This window comes from Rhinolophus sinicus, chromosome 16 (assembly GCF_057876585.1).
Source record: "Rhinolophus sinicus isolate RSI-liver-muscle chromosome 16, RSI-T2T, whole genome shotgun sequence".
In the NCBI taxonomy this organism is placed as follows: domain Eukaryota; kingdom Metazoa; phylum Chordata; class Mammalia; order Chiroptera; family Rhinolophidae; genus Rhinolophus; species Rhinolophus sinicus.
Genome location: NC_142516.1, coordinates 36,621,138 through 36,640,489, shown reverse-complemented (window position 1 = coordinate 36,640,489; position 19,352 = coordinate 36,621,138). Strand labels below are relative to the sequence as shown.

Here is a 19,352-nt window from a genome sequence, read left to right as displayed (position 1 = left end):
AACTCACAATCTACTGAGAACAAAAACTAACAAATATAATAACAAACACAATTATTAAGCACTCTTTTTTATAAGTCAGGATGGCAAATACCTGTAAAGCATGCAGCCACTGCTTCCTCTTTTATAAATGGTAAACAATTAATTGATACTGACACTTTTTCTTGCTAAGTAAGTTGCAGTCTCAGAATTCTTAATGCAGAGCTCCACGAAGGCCCTAACAATGTTCTTGAACTGGCAAAGGAAATAAAACCTATGTACCTCTATTATATGCTGTAAAAATATACAGAAGAAGCAGACCAAAAAAGGCTAGAGAAGGTTTTAGCGAGAAGCTAGAACATTCATTCATTCATCAAGCAACATTCATTTATATTACCTACTATGTGACAGGAATTAGAACTACTGGGGAAACTAAATCAACACGATATGGTCCCATACTTCCAAGAACTCAAATTCCAGTGAAAAAGCAAAACAATGATAAAACAGGTGTTGAAAGCTATAAAGTATACACAGAGTATTCTGGGCATCTAAATAGATCATAATCAGGGAAAGCTTCCAGGAAAAAGTGACTGACCAAGTTCTGAAGCAGTTATGCAAATAAAAAAAGATGGAAGAGGAGTGACATCACCAAGATAGCAACACAGGCCATTCCTAACTTCGCTCCCCCTCACAAGACACCAACTGAGACTTGGAAGAGAAACGAAGAGTCCTAAAGTTATACAAACGCCTCGATCCAGTCAATTATGAGGCCAGCTCTCTCCCTATTCTTCCATGGTTTGGATACAGGAACCAAATAAATGTCTCTTTTTGCTTATGCTGGATTGAGTTGGGCTTCTGTTATTTACAACCAAAGAGAGCTAACAAATAACAATAAATATGAATAAGAAAGGGCATGGGAACAAAAGTGAGTTCAACATGTTCTGAGGAGCATGGTAATAGGTTGAACTGCTTAGGTAAAACCAGATTTTAGGTGAAATTATTTTTTTAGGTGAGATTTTTAAAAGCTAGGTAGAATTTTTTGCTTTGAAGATTTAATGGTCTATTATTGCTATTTTCCTGTGTTTTAGCAGCATTAACTATAGGGTCCATTTCTTTTAGTAGATAATATTTATTTCAATCACACACTGATCATCTATCGTAATTTCAGAAAACAGATTCCATCTTACTTTTCAGCTAATATGACTAGGACCTGAAATGAATAATTTATCCAAGTTCATATATCTAAGATAGACATGTTGGAAGCATAGTGCAATAAAAAGGAAATAGGCTGTGGAGCCAGATAGGACTGAGTTTGTTCCCCAGCTCCCTCTCTCACCCAGTGCTTTTTACTTTTAATATAATTTTTTAATAGGTAGTAACTAGACATGATAGAAAATTTAAGTTTATATTGTGACAAGTGAGTCTTTCTCCTTTCCTTCTTCCAGTAAACCCTCCTTCCCACCCTTTGTCAATCACTGTTACAACTTCTTGGGTACTCTTTTAGAGATAGTCTATTCAAGCATATTCAAGACTTGACCTTTTAGACTTCAAGATACATGACGATCACTAAAATTTTAAATGGTACTAGAAGGACTGCAGTTGAAGAGGACAGATAAAAGTGGGACTAAAGAGAAAGGAGTAGCTATGACATACTCTACCCAGCAGAATTAACATTTAAAAAGGCAACATATTAAAATTAAAAACAAACAAAACAACTTTAAGGATCAAATAATGTTCCTTATAAGGCATGATTAATTGAGGTTTTAAGAAGTATGTACAAGCACCTACTCATTCTACTTTATTATTCATTCTACTGTCTAAAATTATTTTGGGATGTTCTCTAGTGAAGGGTAGGGGACTGGTCGCAGCCAACATATCTTGGACACTTAATGAAGAAAAATAGTTTCCATCCTCTATTCCGGTAGTGTCATTTTATTCTAATTGTTTCAGGGTCAGAGAGATTACAAAGAATTGGGATTGGAAAAAAAGTACTGAGATTAATAACCCATAATCATGAATTATATGATGAATGGAGAAAGAAAGAAGGGGAATGATGAGATTAACCTGAGACAAGTTTAACTAGCAGTTAGAGGAATATACAGGCAATTCAAGTATTTATTCCTCGTCACCCAGCAATAAAGTAAAAAATATTTTCCCTTTTGAATTTTATCAGTAAGTACCTGATTTAAGAGGGGATGGGTGGGATGTATAATGTTCTCTCAACAGAGGTTGGGAATTTTAAGAGCACCCATGGAAAAAAAAAATCTCTTGGCATAAGTAACATATTAAAGATGGGAAGAATTAACTCAATTACTGAGCATATAAACATAACAAACACTAGTACATTTTTAGGAGTAGAAAACATCTATTTTAGAGTTGAAATTTCTTATCAGACTTCTTTTTGAAACTCTCTGAAAAAATGTTTATCTAAATTCCTAGAGCAATGGCATAATCATTACAACATTTAAATATTCAGGTCCCAGAAAGTGAGGAATACCTCTAATGAAAATGAAATGTAAGTTTGATACGCTTTTAGTAAGTGTCAAGGATAATATGAATTTCATTTTCTTTTGATAAATTTCTTAAAATAGTTCTGTAGAAAATAAATTATAATTACATTACATTTACAAATGCAGAAAATGTCTTAATCATTAGGATTATTCAAAATGAATTTTATTATATATCAAGTTATTTAATAATAGAAAACAATCAGAACACAGTTATAGCACTATAATGAAAGACAAAATATACGCTATATAACATACGAGTACCTATGCACGTTTAAACACAACTCAGGCTGAATATGCATATTACATAGATGAGATCGTGGTAAGTCTGCTTTTTTTTTCTTCTTTCAAATCAGGAAAAAAGCATGGAACAACATATAAAAATTATTTTTCCCCTCCACTAACAGTTGGGGGCAATTTCTTAGGAATAGGGTGTACCATTTGTATCTACTTTTTCATTCACATAAAGCTAACTTCCAATTAAATCAATGGATTTAAAAAAACTGGACCCAATCCAAAAGTATGTTTTCCACTTTCAAACATAAAATTAATAATCAGTCTCTATTTGTGGTTATTTAAATTTTAATGTAAGAAATGGCAACAGTGGTTTGTAAATAACTTAAAGAATTTCTAGCATCTGTTGTAACAACAAATCAATTCTGTATTTGTACGAATAGTTAAGAACTATATTATCAATATAATCACAGTTAGTTAGATATTGTTTTCGTATAGATGAATTTCATTTCCCTGACTTGTCAGTAAATGCCTCAAACAACAACAAAAATGGTCAAAAACCACATATGTATTCTAAAGTGAAACAAAGGGCCATCTGACCATTTTTTAAAAGATCAATTTTTTTTTACCGGAATTACTGACAAGAATTACATACATAATAGAATAACTAAGAAACTTTCAAATTATTACCTAAAGAAGTAAAAAGAACTCTAAAATTTTATTAGTGCTGTCTTCTATATTAAAATATATTTTATAGTAGTCTCATTTCCAAATTCTAAAAGGTTTGTAGAGCCGTTATGGAGTCTTTAAAAAAAAAAAGTAACTGATAACACTAGGAAGTTATATGTAGCTGCACTACCCTCTAATGGTGAACAGTAAGAAAAATATGTGATCAGGTTCATTTTATCCACGGGTATGAACTACATAATCACATCTTACCTTACAATTTCTATGATTCCAAAATATCTTGAAACATGGTTTCAGGGTGTTTTTAACAAAGATTAAAATAGAGACTATTTCCCTAAAATTTTAACTTACATGTGATAGGTAACCTCTTGGTTCCATACACGTACAAATTAGGATGCTAAAGCCAAATGATACTATATTTCATACAAATAATCATATCTTATTCTACCATAATGTATTTTATATCCTTATAATTGCCAGATATATGACTGAGTTCACTCATGAGACACCTATGTGCTGTCCTTTAAATGGCTGTGTCTCAAAAAAGACTTACTGCTAAACATTAAAGTACTATTGTTAAAATCAAATGTTTTCTAGAATGAAGGTGGTTACAACACTTACCTCTGTCTTTTTACTAATGTGATCTGTAAATAAAAAAAAATGGTGACACTTCATTGGAGGAAATTAACAAAATATTTTAATATGTAAAAAATATTTAAATAAAGTAATGGAAAAGAATTTCAAAATTATAATAAGAGCTTCAGAAGTCATTTGGGGTTTGTCTAGGAGTCATCAGATTTACTTTTCTAGGGATAAGATATTAAAATTCAGTATATAACTATTAATTTGTTCAGCTTAGGGGCTAGGTCTTGTATCCTAGTAAATGCCACCCATACCAAAGTGTATTATTAAATTTTAAATATTTGAATTGCCTATCATTTAAGTTTTTGGTTTCATATAATTTGGGGGAGGGTGTACAAGTTTTTGGGGGAGGATCTTGAGGATGTACAAATACGTCTAAAATCAAATCAGAGGGAACTATGACTGCAAAAACTATACTAATTACACCTTTGTGGAATAAAATAAAAAGTAGACTAGCAATTTGTGTCCTTTAAAGTTATTAGCTAGTGTTTTTATTTTAAAAATATACATCATAGTGAGTTGATAATACTATGACAAAAATTAAAAATTGATGTATATTTATAAAATGAACATAAAAAAGAAGGCATAACAAATACATCTAGATTAAACAAATCATTGCTTTAGTAACAGCACAGCATTTGTGGAAAGGGAATAGGAATGAAGAAAAGAAATAAGGGAATCCACACAGATACAAGGTTGAAACTAAAGTACAAATAGGGAGCAAGTGTTCTTATTTCAATTGGAAATGATCAGGATATCTAATATTTAATAATGCTTCCTGTGGACAGCAGAAATTTTCCATTTTCAGGGACTAATAATTTAATAGAAGAGCTGTCTTATGACTGAGAATCTAAAAGCTAGACCAGGTCTCTAAAGCAACCATTGATCAGAATAGAGTCCATAAACACAGTAAATGTCAAAATCACAAGATCAAATTATCAAATCCCGGTAGTTTACATGGTTATTCTTCTAGCATGTTCTCCTTAGCATCCAGTGTATGCCAGGAAGGATCACAACTGTGCTAATTCTGTCTTGTAATAGTTGTATAATTTCACCTTAACAGTATCAAATCAGATGTCTTTCTCAATCCATCTAATAAACTTACATAATACTTAATAAATCAAACATATAGAAAATAAATTAAGGAGTTTTTAAAAAGCATTCTTTTCGTGTTTCTTAGTTTTTAATGAAATATTTCTTATATAAAATCTTCCTTACTAAAATTGGACATTTTAAAATACGTCTGTTGTTTTAACCCTAAAACAACTTAATCAGAAAAAAGGTTGTAAGAAAAACTTTGCTGATCATTAACGAAAGCAATATAATCCTTGAATTTTATTCCTAATTTCACAGATAGGCTTGTTTCTGAAAACAGTAAAGTAGGGTTTTGGGTCTGGGGTTTTTTGGGGTTTTTTTGTTAGATTATTGCTACGGTATTACGAATCCTCACAGAACAAATGCCCAATGTATTAAGGCTAAATTCACATGAATCAAACAGTCTGCACTGTCAATGAACAAACAGCTGTTCATTTGGTCAACAACTATACTGACAGGTCTAAGCACAACGCTGTTTGAAAATATTTTCTGTGACTATGCTGTCTAATACGGAAGCTACTAGTCACATGTGGCTACTGAGTACTTGAAATGTGCCTAATGCAACTAAGGATTTTTTATTTTAGTTCATTTTAATTAATTTTTATTTAAGTTGCCACACATGAATAGTAGCTACCATGTAACACAGTACAGAGCTAGGGTTTTCATCATTATCACAAATAATGTACTTTGTGGTCTGCTTCAAAAGTTTGGTGGATGGTATTATATAATTTCCTTCTATTTTGTCTATTTGATTAAAAAAATACAAATGCTATTATAAAGAGTTTTCTGGTAATAAATCTCATTCTAAAAATTTGTATTTTAACTTTCTAAGATGTAGTTCCAGGTAACTTAGGTTTACCAACAATAAATGAAACCTGAAGATAATACTATTCCTCGTCTAGTTTAAGCCAAATCACTTTATGTATGAGGACAATAATATGTTGCATGACTTAAAAGCTACAAATGTCAATTTTTATTTTCAGTGAGTTTTAGAAAAGGGACAAATTCAGAAATACAAAAAGATAAATTGCAGTTTAATGGGGTTTTTAATGATTGATTTTAAATTACTTTAACCTCTAAATTGTTTATTTCCAAACAGGTTTACATACTAAGTAGCACATTAACAAAGCATTTTTCACTTATTTTCAAAATTAGAAAGTATATAAAGACAGAATAGTTTCTCCAAAACTACTTTTTACTAACCGATTTCATACCTGTATTACCTTCAGATTGAAAATCTTTTAGTGATACTGTGAGAGGTTTGTCTTTTCCCTGATGATTCTTTCTTTTATCTTTTTTATTCATCACCTTTGACTGAGTTGAAGCATTTTCAGCATTTTCATACTCCTGAAAAGAATTACCAACCATCATTAAGCTTAGTTACACTAGTAAAATCAACTCACCAACAGGTAATACGTTTATTAAAGCTTTCTTTTCAAAGATAAAAGGCAAATGAAAATATAGTAACTTAGGGTAGCCAAACTGTATAAAAGGATACCTGTTTATTTATATACTCAATCTCTTGCTTCTTAAGCATTAAAATAAAAACAAAAAGCTAGTTGCCCCTCCTAGTTGCCACCTTCTGGGACCAAACTTAAAACAATAATCTACAGTCAATTTGCTTTCTCACCTCCCCCCACCCAGCCCTGAAATCTAGCTTCTGTTGTTCTCTGACACTAAAATTAAGGTCAACCTCCATTTAAATGCCAAATCTGAGACATTTTTTCAAGCATATCTTGGTTTTCTCAATACTCTTGACTACACGTGAGTAGCCTTTAGTGGTTTTCTTTTCCCAATTCTGTTCTTAAAAATGTAGCTGCTGTTCACCATTATTCCATTCTAATCTATTCTTATGCTTTATACCCATTGTTCTTCAAACTAAAGTTTAAAGTTCTACCCATCCAATGATGATTTCTATATGTACAGACAATTCAACTGAATGTTCAATAAACATCTCTAATTCTCCAGTAAGGATTGATCCTGTAATAAATACCTTGTTTAATGCCACCATCATCTACACAACTGTCTAGGCCAGAAGTCTCAGTCATCCTTGCCTATTCTTCCTACATACTTTATATCCAAATTAGTCACTAGATCTTGTTGAGTTTATCTCCTAAAGCTCTCTTAAAACTATTCTCTTTGTACATTCTGTCATTTTCCCTATCTTCTTTTACTTGACACTGCAACACCCTCTAATTTTAGCCCCTCAATCAATCTTCTACACTGCTACAGCATGAGTTTCTAAAATGAAAACCTGAAATCAGTCTGAAAGTTTAAAATATTCAATAAGTTCTCCGCCAATAGATGTATAACCCAATTTCCTTAGCCTGGTACACAAGGTTCTTTATATCCTATTCTTCTGGCAGTACCTCCAGCAACTGCATCTCCCTAAATTATAGTTTTTCAAATATGCTATACTCTTACACATGTAAATATCTTCTATACTTGCCATTCCTCCCAAGAATGCCAACTTCCCTCTTACCTACCCTGTGCACTTCTAATACATCTAGTAAGATCCTCTTTTAAGAATCCCTAACCCTAACCTATCCCCCTCAAAGGTACAGAAAATCCTTCTGAATTCCCACTGCAGTGGGAACATACATCTCTCAATACCATATACTATAATTATACGTACATCTCTCTACAGGGGCTGGGACCATGTCTTTATCTTTGTATTGTGTGTCTAGCATATTTTGGCTAGTCAAAAAATTATTTGGTGAATGAGTGATAGAACAGAATAGAAAATGCCACCCCAACCTTTAGTTATTATAAAAATCCTTAAGCTAAATTAATTGTAGTTTTTTTAATTGAAATAATTGTCTTAAAGCTCAATGACTATATCATTGTAATCACATCAAACTCGCCATTGCATATAAAAGGAGTTCCTCCATTCTCTGAGAGTCATTATTGTCTGATAAAACCAAAGCTTTTGGGTACTAGGCCTATGACTGTGCCAAGAAAACTGGCTGGAAGCATGATATTGTAGCAACACTATCTATTCTACTTCTCCTCTAAAGATAATTAAAATCTCCTCTAATGATTCTAGCTTTAGAATCTAGACATATATCTAACAATAAAAAATCATTATATAACAATATTCAGTTTGACAAGTTTTATCTTCAAATTGAGCAAGGCTTTTCCAGTGTAACCTGAAAGTCCAGCAAATGATTAAGTCATAGTAAAGCCAGCTGTACCAATTTTTGTAATTATCAGCTTTGTGTCTAAACAGAAGTTAACAACAGGATTAAAGTTATCCTGGATTTTTCAGGATTACAGGAATAGAAATGGAAAATGAAACTAACACATATAGGGTACAAAGTCCACTTTACTGGATATTTTTATCCTTTTCCCTTGAGCTATGAATTAATAGCAAAATCATCTATTGTGCATTTTTATTTCTCTCTTTCCTTTATCTTGAATGAAAGAGCTGGTGTACAATGATAATCTAAGGGCCCCCAAGTATGAACAGAGGCCATTTATGATCAACCACTGAATAATCACAAGTTGAATAAATTTTATGGACCAAAAAAAATTCCCAATATATGTAAAGGATTAAAATATTAAATAATAGGAATATAAATGCTCAACTTAAATATAGAAAGTGGAAACCAAAACTACTTTTTACTTAAATGTTTCTACAGTTACAAGCTGTAGAATGCATTTCAGCACACAGCCCAATATCACATCTTAGTGACAAATGCTGAGTTCATAAGTCCAAATTATCAGAAATGTCCTTTCATTTACTTGTAGTGTATCGATAGCAGAGGGTCTTTTAATGGGTATCTCTGTCCTCATAGTTACTTACATTTTTCCAATCTACTTATTTTCTATATTCACCTAAACTTAGTTAAGATAAATCATGTACTGTTAATTAAATTTCCTCTCTTCCCTTCATGTTGCGGGTAAGAAACTTTTTAACTAAACATTCCAAATCATCAGACAAAGCTTGGTACACATTTCTGTTATTTCTCAAAATCTGAGAAGGAATTTTATTACACTTTTTTATAATAAAGAATTTTTAAGACAAACTTTAAAGAACTTTTATACAAAATTCAGGAAGGTTGATCCTAACTTTTGACCAGTTAAACCTAATACAGCTAAATCAATTAATGTATAAATACCTTTCTGTGTTCTTCATATTCTAGTTTACTTAGCAACAATGCCTTCTCAAGATCTGCTTCAAACATTTCAGATGTCAGCTAAAAAAGAAAAGTTTCACAATAAACATATGATAGCATTATACCACACTAGCAAAATAACCATGACAAATATAGGAAAACAAAACAAATACATTAAAAAACAATCTGGGTTCTCCAAAGTTATCTATCCATGCCAAAGTAGGGAACCCTGTATTTTATAGAAGATACCAAAGCAAAAACTTCCAATTTGAGATTTCTATTTCCCCATTCATTGTCAATAATTTGCTGTACATCACATAATCCTTTTATTTTAATACAAAATATCTTACAAAGAAATTGACACTGTAATGGCAATCTCATCTTATCTTCTTATAATCTAGCTTCTACCACCTTCCAATCAAATAACTCTCCAAGAATTAGTTTTCCTACTTGCCAAACAGAATTGCTACAGTAGTTGGATGGGACTTGGAATAATCCAGCACTGAGGATAAGGAATATCTGAAGCTGAATATAGGACAATTGCAATATGACAAGAGTAAACAGCCTGGATTTGTGTGCATGTATCTGTCAACCTATGTGTACTGGATAACGAAAGCATAAATTTAGTGGACATCTCTTGCTTTTGTCTGTCCAGAATCCCTTCTTTTATTCCTTTGAATAACTATATTTCATTCCAATGTCCTATTATTCCATCAGTACAGCCAAGCACATACTCCCCTATACCACCCACCACATCCACACAGACATCCAAGCTACCACTACCAACAAATTAGAAAATATTAACAATTATTTCCTTTGAAAGCATCTCATCTAATTCTAAACCATGACAACAAAAAGAGGGCAAAAAGATTAACTTTATCAGAGAAAAAAAATTAATCTAATTCAGAGAAAAATAAGATGAGAATTAAGGGTACATAGCACAAGAAAATCTGGTTAAATCCAGAGTAAATTGTACATACTTTTTCTATGAAATAACTGCAAAGAACTGCATAATTCACTTAATACAAGCTAGTAATAATCAGGAAAAAGTAAAAATTCACCTTTTAAATAATTTATTACATAAAAGGATATTCAAAAAACAATAGTTATACAATTAAAAGAATCAGATTCATGTTAGTGTTACACAAAAAATAAAATTGACATCAATTTCTCCACCTAAACTCAAAGCAAACTGAGCAAAAATTATTTCACTATAATTAAAGCATAGTAGTCATTCCAACATAGAAAAAGTAACAAAACTAAGTTTACTCTAAACAAACATGATTCAATTTAACACTAAAATTTTTAATCAATATTAACGACACTTTGTATTTATGGAAAGGGCATTTATTTCCAATATGTCAGAAATTTTCTGACTGGTATTTCAAAAATAAGTTAGTGGACAGGAGAATAGTAAGGAAGTTGGGAGACTTGCAAAATGTTATTATTCTTTTCCATATTAATTCAAAGACATTAGGGTAACTGATTCTAATAGCATAATAAGAACCGAATGAAATGGAACTTTTGAAGTTAAAAACATGGCTCTTCAGCATTTGATTCTAAATGTAGCAGTTTAGAGCTTAAATTACCTTTTAATTATAAACACAAACTAGTAAACAAGAAAATACAAGTAGGCAAAAATTATTTAAATTTCAACTTAAATCTTTGAAAACTAGAAGAAATCTTCCAAAAATGTCAATGTACGATCAATCAACCAATAAGGACTTACAGAGAACCTTTTTGTGCTTTGCCTGTAGGGCTTTAAAGCAGCAGCATAAATTTGGCTTTTGCCTTTAAAAAATTTCTACTCCAGTTGGGAACAGAAGACTAGTACATATGTATGAAGTACAGAAAATGGAGTACTGCATTAAAAGTGCTACAAAGTTGAGCGAAAAAAGTTAAACAACAAATAGAAAAGAAACTAATTTAAGTTGGTCCTTAGAGGATAGATATACATAATTTGAGTAGACAGAAAAAGGAAAAGAAGACTTTCAGGAGGAAAGAGCCATGTGAACAAAGGTATATTAACAATGGATATACTATCAGGCATCAAGGAAAGAGATGCCTGATAAAAGGTGAATTCTATACTACAAATGTAGGAAAAACACAGGCTTTGGGAGATCATGTAAGTGGGTAATTTAAATTCCTATTCCACCCATCTAGCTGTGACCTTGGGAAAGTTATGTAACTTGTGAATCTGTTTATTGATATATAAAAAGGAAGTAGAAATATCAACCTCGTAGGATATTTTGAAGATTTAAAGCTATAATATATGTAAAGTATCTAGCACAGCACCTGAGTGGCACAAGAGTTTCACACAGATTAGAATCCCCCTCCTCTATGTTGGAGACTAGTAGAAAATAATATTGTTCAGGTAGGGCAGAATTAGGTTCCAGATCCTCCCTAAAAATTAGGGATTCAGGGCAGAAGAAAAAGGAATGCTGATAAAAGTAATTTTAAAGAAATAAACTGGATATTAGAAGAATGAGAACTTAGAATCAATATGTCTGGCTAAACCAGAGTAATTTCAGTCTAGAGGAACCTGGACCAGAACATAATAGTGCAGAAAATATGAAGGCTGTATCTTAGAAAAGAATGACCAAGTTTTTGGAACTGACTAAATATGAAGTGTGAAACAATGAATCCAAGATAGGATTTGTGACTCTCGTTAATGGGGGAATGGTAGCACAAGATTAAAACATAAGGAAAGGGAATGAAAACATGATTCCAGATTCTTTAAACACATCTTACAGAATTAATCATAAGACTATTGCAAATATAGGTATCAATCTAATTAATCATAGCATATATAGGTAGAACTGGAGAGGGGGAAAAAAGGGCTGGGCCTGAAAGACAGGCAGGCACCAGGTAAGAAAATGCAAATAAAATCATGATTTTTAATAAGTGTCTTATATTTAAATTTGCAAATTGAGAATTCCTAATCATTTGCTTTGTATTTATGGGAGGAGGAGGAGGACGAGAGGAGGAAGAGGAGAAAGAGGAGGAAAAGGAAGAAAAAGAGGAAATAGTAGGCACTAAAGTGCCTACAGGATTGAAGAAGATACTTAACATGTGCCCAATATGAAGTACTTCAGATTCCCCTCTTCTTCTTGGCTTCCTTCATTGCCTCCTACTCCCCATCTAATGTTTTCTACTGAAACAAACCTATAGCTCAAGGGTTTATGATCAGATAAGAGTATTAAGAACCAATGAAAAATGCGAACGACAGTAAATATTTTGGAACTACATTTTTAAAAATCTGTCAGCCTAAGTACCATAATAATTTTAACCCATTTTAAATCCAAGCAAAACAATTTCTACATGAAGCATTACTCTTCATTTCTCACAGGCATCATGGGAACAGGGTTATTGTAAACCAACACGGAAGACCATTCTGAAAACATCTAACATTTGAAGCCAACTGTTTAGCCACAATAGTAGTAGTGCCTTGTGGTACTAACTCAGTGATTTTCAAAGTGTGGACCACATATCTTTCAGGAATTTGGAAAGCAGAATTACCTTCCCAGAAATCTTCTAACAGTCTTATTGAACATTATGATTTTAAAGGCTGTCAGTGTTCTACAAAAATTGTATCTATATGTTCACACTAATTATCAGGTTCAGTTCATCTCAGCTAAGGAATCTTCAAGTCTTTGGAGTACTGTTTACATTTATTAACTCTGCATTTCTGTTGTGTGTTTTATTGTATCTCCAAGTAATAAACATGGTTCAATGATTCACTGAAGGACTACATGCTGTAATGAAAATCGTATAAATAATGCAACTTATAAAGACAACGTAAATTTAAAAATAAACAGGACTAATATAGTTAATATAGAATATAAAACTGTATGTGTCATAAGAGCAATGTCATGTAAGCAACTAAAAGGAAAATTACAAATAGAAAATTAAGACAGTGAATATCTGAAATTTTGATTTATTGAGTTGTCAACCTATTTCTAGCAGACCAGTGGCCTGAAGACATAGTTTTTTTTTTTGTTTCACTTTCAAAGCATAATGACCTGTTATGAGTCTTTCCAGAACAAGTACCAAGTAGTAATGCTTTCCAGAACAAAAGTGATGAATTTTGTTGCTAAAGAAAGAGCCAAAAAACACAGAGGATTTATTTGAATTTGCACTCCTTTTAGGTAAACCAAGTTCAAGTCCAACTATTGCAAAAGGACTTCTTATACCAAGGGACTAGATATTAATTACAAATATCATGCTCACAAACAAACAAAACAGAACAAGCTATTGATAAAATGCCTTCATCAAATGGACTGGAAAACATAATGTGAAAGAACAATTACTACTATGCACATACTTGCAGATATTTTACTTTACAGCTAGACAAAATCAGTGATGTATGGAGTTTGAATCAATGCAATAGTAAGAAGAAATACACAATAAAATTTGATCACTGAAAACACATGAGAAAAGATTTTTCTAAAAAAAAAAAAGGATTTTTCTATTAAGTTAATTATTTTGAGCCATGATGTAGACTTAAAAATAAGGAACACTGGAACCATTAAAATCAATGTATCATAAATAAAAGATGTTATATCTGAATAACATCTACACAGAGATTTATTCCCATGCAACAGGTGTTAGTGAATAATATGTGTCTTGATCTTGATTCAATATTAAAAGAAACAATAAAAATTATTAATACAATCAAATCAAAGCCATGGCCTATTTATCTTGTTTTTACTATTTACCTTTACTGAGATATAATTAAAACATTTTATATGTCACATATCACATAAAATTCACCCATTTCAAGTGTGAAACCTATACCTCCTTTTGATGTACACATCTCTGCAAAGAAATAGGGAATGTAAAACTATCTTTCCATACTAAAGCATGCTGGGATAGAAACAAGTTTATAAAATGAAAAATAAAGATAAAAACATTTCTTTAAGTCATAAATAATCCAGTTAAGATCATCTCTACAATTTCCAACAGCTTTGGTAGCATACCTCAGCAAAACATACAATATTGTGAATAGCCTGAACCTATCTTTTCAGGGGCAATATATCATAATTTGTAATGTTAAGGAAAATACTACAATTAAGATCAAAATGTGGTTCAGACAGTTTGTCCCAATTGGTTTTTGTCTTTTAATGGGTAACTGCAATTATTTACATTTATTTATAAAACAGACTATTATCCTTTTTTATATCCTTTTTAAACCTTATTTCAAAGGCTTCCTTGCAATTTCCTATGCTTTATAATTTTTGCTATATGGGCCATATTTTTATTTTTTTATTCAAGTGATTTAAAACTCACAGAATGAAAACTCTTGTATATAAGCAGTTCTCTTTAAATTTAAAAAGCACTCTTGGAACTAATTATATTTTGTTATCAATACAAAAAATATTTAAACACCTTTTGACTCCTCTGACCTATGCCTTCCTATTTTTAATTTCATAAACAGGGATTTCATTTTAGACAAATTCTTCAAGTGAACTATGTTCTCTTTATTTTTATCTATCTATCTCTCTATCATCTATCTACCTATTTTTGGTGTAAACCAAGACTTTAATTGCTCCTTTAGTAAGGACTCCAGTCTCTGAAGTGACTGCATCCCATGAGAGGTTCTGACCATATATGTATAAACAGACAACCAAGTCTCCCAATCTCAGTGACCTATTTTTCATGACTGTGATAGTCCCTTTGAGTCAACTTGGGACTAGAAATAAATCTGTATGGTTCTGTCATTTCCTGGTATTTATTTCCTGATTATCGAAACTAAGGCAAGCTCTAAAATTTCTAGGAGACTGTGTGTCATTTTTCCTTAGCACAGGTATTTATAGATTTAAAGCAGTTTTATGAGAAAAATATTTTATGAACTCCTGTTTCTTAAAAAAAGAAAATTAAGTATAGTTGATAGACAATATTATATTAGTTGTATTAATTTCAGGATACAGCTATGTTCTCTTTAATGACCACGTTTATAGTTAATTCTATATTGAACTAGCTTCAATGCTCACCACTGGTGGGTGTTTCCCCATTGCTGTGCTCTTTATTTCGATTTGCCTTTTAATTGGCAGGAGCACACCTCTGAAAAATTTGCAGAAAGGATAATGGTGGTATGCTTTCTCAGCATTAGCATGTCTGAGAATGTATTTCTTTAGCAGTCACACAAATTACATTTTGGCCAGATATAATTCTTGGTCTTAACATTTCAATTCTGGCACTTAAACCACCCAGCTTGTTTTTCATCCTTAATATTAAGGCAACCTGTTTTCTCTCATGCATATATTTATACCAATTTCCTTGTTTCTCAGTCTTCAAATAACTTTTTAAAAGATTTTAAAAGTCTTAAAAAAAACCGCTTCAGTTCTTTCAAGCTCAGATTCAAGTCTTTAGCTTAAGGAAAATTTTTATCAACATTATCTTTAATGATTCCCTGTTCTACTTACGGCAGGAACACTGATTATGCCTCTGTTGGATTTCAGTTCTGTGTTCCAACCTGTCATGTCAATTTTATTGGCAAAATTTATCTCAAATTTTCCTTTACACAACTGACTCAATTGTCTTCAGTGTATATATATACTGTTCTTTAGTCCCTCTAATAAAGTTTCTAATTCTATTATGATTTTACTTCCCCAATTTTTTACTTCACCCATTCCTTTCAATTTCTGTCTCTTAGCCACTTTTTTCATCTCAATCTCAGTCTATTATTTCACCTTGTTACATAACATTACTATACCCTTCACTTTTACAAAATGTTCTAGACCCTTAGTTTTTATTAAAGAAAAAAATAGGTGCTATCTAAAATCAACTTCTGTTCCATACAGCAAATCTTTTTCAAAGTGTGCTTTCACTTTGGACACTAAATACAAAGTTCTTTTCCTTTTACATGATAGAAACTTTTCTTCAGTTCACATGAGATCAACTAAGATCTAGTGTTTGTTCATAAAGTAGGTGGAGTGGATGGTTCTTTTACTATGTGGTTGCTGTTTAATGCCAGCTCTCAGATTTTATGCTAGGGCTTAGCTGATGTAAATTTACATTATCGCTGTGGTGATTTAGGAATAGTAAACTTTTAGCATAATTCATCTCTTGTGTTTGAACTACACAGCCACATAACAGGCAAAATATCTATGAGTATATCCAGCCTTTTGTCTGACTTAGCCTATATTACCTCGTATTTCTCGTAGTGATGTTTCCCAATTGTGTCAGAAAGAACATCCACCATAATTGTGTGCTTTCTGCCTAGTATAGTCACTGCCTGGTCCCTATTTAAAATCTATTACTCCACACAGTAAAGTAGATTCCAGGTGGTATACTGTCCATCTGTTCTTGTATAGGGTCAGGGCCAAGTTGACTATTTCTTTTCCATAATTACCAAATCATTTTGATATCAATCAGTGGGGGCAGGAAAAAGGGCAATCAAATATCTGTGCCTGAGTTCCTGTATTACATGGAATTTATTTTAGTGCAAATTTGAGTAGCTTTTCCTCATTAATTTTCCAGTGGGCCATTGTCTTCCAATTGTCTTTTCATTCTCTCTGGTGAAGACACTGGTAAAGTCTATTACTGTTTAAACAAGTAGATCATTACATTTATATTTGTAAACCAGAAAAATTCTGTGAAAGAGGAAAAAAGGAATCAAATAAAATCCCTAGAATAATACAAAATTGTTTATCCAGTATACCAGTGCCTGGAAATACCTTTTGAACAGCTCTAGAGTAATAACTGTTTTTGGTCAGCTCTAGAGTAATAACTTTTGTAATGATGAACCTGAAGCACTACAAAATCCTTTAAAACATGCTATAATTTATATAGTTTATGTTAAGAGCATAGTTTAATCTAACTCTTTTTCAACTAGTAACCCAAGATGGTTACCAAATGGGAGGGGAGTCAGAGGGCTGAGTGAAAAAGATGAAGGGGTTAAGAAGTACAAATTGGTAGTTACAAAATAGACACGGGCATCTAAAGTACAGAACATAGAATATAGTCAATAATACTGTAATAACTATGTATGGTACCAGGTGGGTACTAGTCAGTGGGATCACTCTGCAAATTATATAAATGTTTAACCACTACACTGTACACCTGAAACTAATATAAAATAATACTGAATGTCAACTGTAATTGAAAAATAGAAAAATAAAAAATAAAAAGACAAAACTGGTAACACAAGCATGATAGATATAGCCACTCTATATTAAGCCAAACACCTACTAGAAGCAATACCTATTCCCAATAAATCAAATGACAGTTTAACAGATAAACAAGTAACTGTTCATTTCCCATACACATAGCACTTCTACTAGAGTACATTCCAGGTTTAGTATGATATTTTCTTGGACACTAAACACAAAAAAGAAATTGGCTTTAATAAGTTATTTATTTGATTTGGTTATTAATGATATTTAACAGTGACATAGAAAAACAAAATATCATGTAAATAGGTAAAGAAATAAACAAATGCATAAACCAGTTTACATTAAGGTTGAAAAGGAAAGGTTTCCCCTCAAAGTCTTTCCCTTTTAAGCAAAACTGTCACTGGGCACCACAAGTGTAATTTTTTTTACTGGAAATAATTTAATCCTGTTGTTCTACTTTCCCTATCTCTCTCCTTATTTGTAAAAAGGTAGACAAATCAAAAACTCAAATAACTTTGAAGTTTCAAAACTAACAAAAATAAATGTTTGTCAATCTGCTTTTACAGTAGATGAAAAGCAGAATCTCTTATTAAAAGCAGCAAACACATGTGAATTAATCCAATACTAAAAGCTCCTGAGAACAGTGGTGTCATAGATTCAGATGTACACCATCTTAAAAATGCATACATTCAGTGAAAACCAAAGCAAAAGAATTTGATTTACTTAGCTGTACCTGTTCATCTCTTTGTCTCCATTCTTGCCAATTTTCTTCTCGTGAATCCTTCTGTACTGGGTTTGGTAACGAAAGCTCATGCTGGGCGTTACAAATGGCATGGGAGGATTTCTGGGGGATTTTCTTAAAAGCAAGATTCCTGAGCTATAAAACAATCAAAGAATATATTATATTCAGTTTACCAATCCTGAGATAACAATTTTTTGAAAGTTAAGAAATCAACAATACTTTTACACTTGTAAATACTATTCCAAAGTTGCTATTTACATTTTTTGTAATCTCTGTAGAATATTCATTTCACCAGCATTTAAGATAATGTTGGTGGATTTCTAGATGAAATGATTAGTAAGTGTAAATGGATTGTACTCTATTATACCATATCATTTTAATGATTGTGTTTTACTAAAGGGAAGAAGCTTATAGGAGTAGAAAACAGGATAACAAGTGTGCTATTAAAATGTAAAACAATAGGGTTCAAAAAGATTAAAACTGAATAGCTTACAAATTTAAAAGTTTAAACAGTGAGAGAAGATAGCTTATGCAATTCTAGTAACTACTTTGCGTGAGTCCTTAAAAATACAGGGGCTAATCCACAAACTAACATAATGAACTAAAACTGTACTGACCAAACCACTTCCCAACAATAAGCAGAATCTATCTGAGACACAAAAATTGAAACAAGAGAGAAAAATATTGAGGAGCTGTTATGGGCTGAATTGTATTCCCCCAAAAGACATTCTGCAGCCCTAACCCTCAGTGTCTATGAAGGTGACCTTGTTTGGAAATAGGGTCTTCGCAGATATAATCAAGTTAAGATGAGGTCATACAGAATTAGGGTGGGCCCTAATCCAATACAACCGGTATACTTATAAGAAGACAAAGATACACAAGAGAATGCCATCTAACAACAGAGACAAACACTGGAGTGATGCAGACACAAGCCAAGGATTGATGGCCACTACAAGAAGCTAGGAAGAGGCAAAAAAAGAGTCTACTCAAAGAGACATGGCCCTTGCTGATGCCTTGGTTGGACGTCTTGCTTCTAGAACCATTAGAGAATAATTTCTGTTGTTTTAAGCCATCTAGTTTGTGTTACTTCATTATAACAGCCTTAGGAAACTGATAAAGAGGCTTTAAATCAAGGATCAACAATTTTAATTGAACTTATGGTGATCACCTCTTTAGGTACATAAATGTTGAATATTAATTCAAGTGTATACCTAAAACTAATATAATATTGTAT

The 19,352-nt window shown here is 32.0% G+C and overlaps 1 protein-coding gene across 5 annotated transcripts in view; it reads right to left on the bottom strand.

Moving 5' to 3' along the window:
* Window positions 1–19,352, bottom strand: part of GKAP1 (G kinase anchoring protein 1) — a 65,071-nt gene that overhangs the window by 35,877 nt on the left and 9,842 nt on the right. For 3 of the 5 annotated variants that reach the window (XM_088792789.1, XM_088792787.1, XM_019750116.3), the window contains exons 4-7: window positions 18,110–18,253; window positions 9,263–9,340; window positions 6,356–6,488; window positions 4,026–4,048 (exon numbers count right to left, since the gene is read on the bottom strand). In XM_088792789.1, coding sequence (XP_088648915.1) covers window positions 4,026–4,048; window positions 6,356–6,488; window positions 9,263–9,340; window positions 18,110–18,253 — 378 coding nt within the window. The remainder of the gene's footprint in view (window positions 1–4,025; window positions 4,049–6,355; window positions 6,489–9,262; window positions 9,341–18,109; window positions 18,254–19,352) is intronic. The other 2 variants (XM_088792788.1, XM_019750117.3) reach the window with 1 other exon arrangement.